The sequence below is a fragment of the Oryzias latipes genome, chromosome 24, assembly GCF_053564925.1.
Source record: "Oryzias latipes strain Hd-rR chromosome 24, Olatipes_Hd-rR_3.1".
NCBI lineage: Eukaryota > Metazoa > Chordata > Actinopteri > Beloniformes > Adrianichthyidae > Oryzias > Oryzias latipes.
This window is the reverse complement of record NC_136260.1, coordinates 2,088,403-2,094,402: the sequence shown is the minus strand read 5'-3', so window position 1 is coordinate 2,094,402 and position 6,000 is coordinate 2,088,403. Positions and strand designations below refer to the sequence as shown.

The following is a 6,000-nucleotide window of genomic DNA, read 5'->3' as shown; positions in this document are numbered from 1 at the left end:
AGTCACTTAATGCAGGACTGCTTGTGGTCCCTAGAATTAGTAAAAGTACGGTTGGAGGTAGAGCGTTTAGCCACCAAGCCCCTGTTTTATGGAATAAACTCCCAGCTCATGGAAGAGAGGCCGACTCAGTTTCTACATTCAAAGTTAGACTGAAAACATTCCTCTTTGGACAGGCTTATTGTCAGACTAGTTAGTATTAGTTAGTTAGTAACAATAACAGTTCGTTGTTAGGCTGCTAGAAGTTAGAAGCTGGGGAAACTATGGTGCACTGGGGTTCTGTCCTCTATTCTTATCTAGTTCTCAATGCCTCTGTTTGGTGCATTGCAATTCATGCATTATCCGTCTTACTTACTCCTTTCCGTTTTTTAAAGATTTTTTTCTTACTGAGAAGGCGGGTCTTAGGGCAGGAATGCCCAGTTTAGTCTAGTCTGTTTAGTTCAGTTTAGCCAATCCCTATTGAAATGGATGATTTTATGTTCTTTATGATTCATGTTTATTATACAATTACCGGATTCAAGTCTATTTAGATGACTAGGTTGGAGGATAAGCCCCTTCAGAGGCGTCATCTCGTTTTCGGGGGGGGGGGTCCTCAATTTAATAAATGAACCTATTAATAAAACAAATACAAATCATTGTTTAAAAAGTGATTCAGATATGATAAAAACAACTTAGTTGGTTTATTGGTGAATTATTTGCCAGTCTTTGCAGAGGGGGTCCGCTCTTAACTCCTGTCAATCAAATCTCGGCGTCATCGTTTGGAGCGTTTCCGCTGCAGGAGGGCGGGGCCTTGGAGTTCCTCGGGATGAGTCACATCCGCGCGCGGCTGCACGTGAAGCTTCCCAGACCAGGAGCTGACCTTTCAGAATAAAACAAGAGCAGGGGAGGAAAATCTAGTGAGGGCTTTGTGTCACACAACTGAACGAGGACGAATTGCTTATGTCACAACCGCATTCACGACCGAAACGTTGATGGATCAACTTTTTCTGACCTCATCCTCCAGGGGAACTTATGAGTAAATAAAATGACCAAATGAACAGACAAGCCAACTTAACGAATGCATGGAAAATGTTTACATGAATTAACAAACCAGCCAATGAATTAATCATAAATGAAAATAACAACCTAAACGTATGCATGAAAGAACAAAAACAAATCAGCACTTGGGTCGTTTATGTTGAATCATGATTTATTTGTAGTGATTTGTAAAAAGAAAAAAAAGTGGGGCGTCTTTTAATGTGAAATCCGCTAGAACGGAAACGGGATTTGGGTTCTGCAGCTTGTCCTGGCTCATCCGACCTGGATTCAGCCATATTCCTACTGATCAACTACACCGGCAGCAGCTTAGAACTCCCGAAAATTCGCCTGTAATCCATCAGGGTTCTGGCTGTCGGAGTTTACAGACACTGAGAAACCACCGGATCCGGTTTCGAAGCCTCGGGCTCATTTCCCGGGATGGTACACCGAGCGGCTAACATGGAAGAGTGACGGCAGCTCTGAGAATTCGACGCTGATTTCTGGAAGGAAAGTCTAGTTTTATCGGATTAAAGCCGATGCGGAGGCGCTACACGCGCAGGCCCACTGCCTGTTTGGCTGACGGAGATTTGCGGCTCGGCTAACCGGCGGACACGCAGTGAGGCGGCGGCGACCCGGAGCAAAATGTCGGGAATGCTTTTCCACAGCTAACGAGCTAGCTGCTGCTAGCAGCTTCGACAGGAAGCGGCGCCTCAGGGCAACGGACACGGCGGCGGCGGCGGCGGCTGGCACTTTGGGCGGACAGCGGCGGTAGTCCTCCGCCAGGCAGGATGTCGGCCAAGGAGCGCCTGGCGCGGCTGGAGGAGTTGCTGCTGGAGCGGAGGGCGACGGGCTGCCTGAGTGTGGAGGCGCTGCTGGATCTGCTCGTCTGCCTCTACACCGAATGCTCCAGCTGCCCGTTAAAGAGGGAGAAGCACGTCACCGACTTCCTGCAGTGGGGTAAGGACCGCCACAGAAAACACCTCAGTGGGAGACCTGTTCTGACCCCTCCCTGAAGGAAGGAAGGAAGGAAGGAAGGAAGGAAGGAGCGGCGAGTTGCAGCAACCCCCCCGCTTTGCCAGTTCTGACCTGGTTCTGTGTGACCTGCTTTCTCCAATCCTATGATATCGCAGCAGGTTCTGGAAAGCTGGATCTTTCCAGGCTTTCCTCGCTGATCCACCAGCGGTGGGAGATAGATGACCTCAGATGTGGGCGGGGTCAGAACAGGTCCTGTAAGTCGGATTGCAGTCTGACCCATGGAGGGGTCAGCGCTCTGCCTCTTGGCAGTCTGCCTCATCTGGAGCCACCAGTTTAGGGGGGAGGGATGGGCCTTTGGCCTGTTTGGGACTGACCCGGTTGTGTTTGGCGTCCCTCTGCACTGCAGTGAAACCCTTCACCACGGCCGTGAAGGACATGAGGCTGCACAGGGACGACTTTGAGATGCTGAAGGTGATTGGTCGAGGAGCTTTTGGAGAGGTAAGAATTCCTTTGGACTCCTCTTCCTCTTAGGCAGTGTTTGCAGAGTGAAGGGGGGAGGGACGCACACCGCTACTCCAGTAGTAACGTCCTGCCCTCATTTAGGTTGCTGTGGTGAAAATGAAGAACACAGAGAGGGTGTACGCCATGAAGATCCTCAACAAGTGGGAAATGCTGAAGAGAGCTGAGGTGGGTCCACCTTTGACGTGTTAGTGGGCTGCAGTGGTGCTGGGAACCCCTGGTTGACTCGTCATGTGTGCAGACGGCGTGTTTCCGTGAAGAGCGAGACGTTTTGGTGAAGGGAGACAGCCAGTGGATCACCAGGCTGCATTATGCCTTCCAGGATGACAACTTCCTGGTGAGTGAGTGGTCGGCAGAAGCTTCCATCGATCGTTCATGTCTCGGTGACGTCATTCCTGCTGTATGTGTGCCTGCGAGTGTGTGTGTCTTTGCGTGTGCGTGTCTGTGTGTGGAGGTGGGTATCACTGCCTAAACACTGAGTGTCTATTCTCCATTCTAGTTTTCTACTCGTGTGATGTTAAAGACCCACCTCAATGAAAATGTAAAATCTTCTTGTAGCATTTTTCTCATGATAGAGGAAAAAATAAAATTCTGTTTCCTAGTATTACTTTATTCACATCATTTGACCTGCTGACTGTTGTAGGACCTAGAGGTCAGCAGGTCATAAGTTCTCTGCTCTGCTTCATTCTGATCATCCACTAACAGACAAATGGATCCATGAACGTCTTTGTTTTCCTGGTCTGAGCTGAAATCTGGATCTAAACTGTACGACTGGATAGATCTGATGTTGATGTCCATTTTTTGTTGCACTGCTAATGTTGGATGATGGGAAATGGGGGAAGGCTCTCTCCGCTCCAACAGCCCCGCCAACAACTAAAAAGCAAATTTCTACTGCAGATACTGTCCTAAAAACAATGCTGTTTTTTTTATTTAGGCTAAAACAGCATAATGATAATCAAAAAACAATTCTTGTGTGCAGCACATCTCACTGCTGTCATTCATGTCCTGCACGACTCCAGACTTTCTCCCCCCAACAGCAGCTCTGGTCTCTGACCTGGACTCTCTGGGTCTACAAAGACACGACTAGAAGACCTTTATTTGAGTCCAACCAGTCATCACATCTCAATATTTTCCAAATATCTACTAAATTCCAAATTTGTTGAGTTTTGAAAACTCATGTTTTATTAAAAGCTGGATACATGTATAAAAGAGTTTTGTGTGTACCGGTAGGTGTGTCTGTGTTCTGTGTGTGTTTAGCTGTAGCTGTGTGAGTGTGTGTGTGTGTGTGTGGGTGTGTGTGTGTGTGTGTGTGTAGCTCTACCTGTGTAGCTTTGGGCGCCAGTGGCTCAGGCGGTTGAGCAGGTCGACCAATGATCAAAGGATCAGGGTCGATCCCCGCTCACCACAGACGCTTACCCCCTGGGCTAGGCACTCCACCCTCCCTGCCTTCAGTGATGGGGGGGGGGGGGGGGGGGGGGGGGGGGGTAGGCGTCAACTGGCAGCCACGCCTCTGTCATTCTGCCTCAGGACAGCTGTGGTACATCAGCAGTTACCATCATGGAGTATGAATGAATATTGGACACATTGGAAGAACTTTGAACGTATGGAAAAACGCAGATTAATGTTATGATTATCATTATTATTATTATACCTATTTTGTGTTAAGTTGTGCTTCTTGTGCGTGCATCCATGTGTGTTTGTGTTTCTACCTTTGTAACTTTTGTTGTGTATCTTTGTGTTTATCTGCATGTGTTCCTGTGGGGTTTTCTGAGTATGTAGGCACATCTTTATCTATAGATGTGCATTAGTCCTGCTATGCGTGCTTATGTGTGTCCATGCTTATTTATTTATTTATTCCCTCTGAGTGGATTTTTGTGTGCGTGTTTGTGTAAGCGTTGTGTTTCTGTGTTCACTTACAGTACCTGGTCATGGACTACTATGTGGGGGGCGACCTTCTGACGCTGCTCAGTAAGTTTGAGGATCGTCTTCCTGAAGACATGGCTAGGTTCTACGTAGCGGAGATGGTCCTCGCCGTTCACTCCATTCATCAGCAGCACTACGTTCACAGGTACAGCAGGTTCACAGGTGACGTGTCTAATCTGGTTGCCCCGGTAACATAATGAGGGCTGCTGCTAGGATCACATGATCACTTCTTTGCTGAGCACGGGTGACAGACAGGAAGCTAGCGGTGCTTACAGGAAAATGTCGAATAGTCACTCCCTTCCTGAAGGAGCTGGCATGGCCGCAGTTATCAAACTGATATGAAACATTTGTTGGTTTGCACAAAACGACAACTGAATTTAACCTGTTTGTGTAAGGCGTTGGAGATTTACAGATTTAAAATGAGGGTTTTGAGTAGAGAGGAGTGTAAAACTGGAAAAACAGCTGCTCTGTCTGTCCAAATGGAAACAGGTTTAATGTCTGACAGTATTTTCACAGACGTAGCAGATAAATACAACAAAATGAATTCATAGGACATCCATAAAAAACAGTATCAAAGCGCTTACATTGTGGCCATTATTCATTCTCTCCTCATTCATACTTGGTGATGGTAGCTACTGTTGTAGCCACAGCTGCCCTGGGGCAGATTGACAGAGGCGTGGCTGCCATTTCGCGCCTACGGCCCCTCTGACCATCACCGGGATCATACATGCACATTCACACACCAGTGGAGCCACACTGGAGGCAAGGAGGGTGAAGTGTCTTGCCCAAGGACACAACAACAGTTGGCTGGTGGGAGCGGGGATCGAACCGCCAACCCTTCGATCATTGGACGACCCGCTCAACCACCTGAGCCACTGTCGATTATTGTTATTGATGTAGAATAACAATAATCAAAAACATTATTGTGTTTTCAGGCTATTTCTGTTATGATTTCATATAAAATGTGATCACCTGGAAGCAGAATTAGGAAATTTGTTGTTCATTTGTTCTTGTTTTAATGCAATTTCATTTTCTTTAAAAAAAATCTAAAAGTAAAACACTTAGAGTATTCTAATTTGGCCGGTAAACTATGTTTAGCAGGTAGATTGTTCTTTATCTACCGGCTGGTGATTCAAAAATAAAAGTTTGGCCCCTGTGTGGAGGTATTAGAGTTATTTAAAATCTGACCAAAACAGAGGAACATGGACTGCAAATAGTGCAGGAGGCTTGTTCCTTCTGGAACAGGAAATGACACCCATCTCTTAATCACCTGAAGCACTGACTTCAAGCAACAAGTTGCTGGAAGTTTATCATAATTTCTGTCAGGCTTTGATGTTAATTAAAAGGGGCGGGGCCTGTCCACACACTCAAATGTTACCAACATACCTGTTGGCTCCGATAATGTTCACATACAAACATCTCAACATGAAGACAATACAACTACGGCTAAAACATGCACATATGGATGCATACAAACACACATGTAAGCATTTCATTCAGTCCCCACATGAAGACCCCCCCCCCCCCCCCCCCCCCCCGCAGCAGTGGTAGCCAGGATCCCCCGATATC

At 47.0% G+C, this 6,000-nt stretch overlaps 1 protein-coding gene across 4 annotated transcripts in view; it reads left to right on the top strand.

The window, feature by feature from the left end:
* Positions 1-849: 849 nt before the first annotated feature.
* Positions 850-6,000, top strand: part of cdc42bpb (CDC42 binding protein kinase beta (DMPK-like)) — a 29,809-nt gene continuing 24,658 nt past the window's right edge. For all 4 annotated transcript variants that reach the window (XM_078943098.1, XM_023952860.2, XM_023952861.2 and 1 more), the window contains exons 1-5: positions 850-1,971; positions 2,396-2,487; positions 2,593-2,676; positions 2,750-2,845; positions 4,428-4,576. In XM_078943098.1, coding sequence (XP_078799224.1) covers positions 1,803-1,971; positions 2,396-2,487; positions 2,593-2,676; positions 2,750-2,845; positions 4,428-4,576 — 590 coding nt within the window. In that variant the 5' untranslated portion in view covers positions 850-1,802. The remainder of the gene's footprint in view (positions 1,972-2,395; positions 2,488-2,592; positions 2,677-2,749; positions 2,846-4,427; positions 4,577-6,000) is intronic.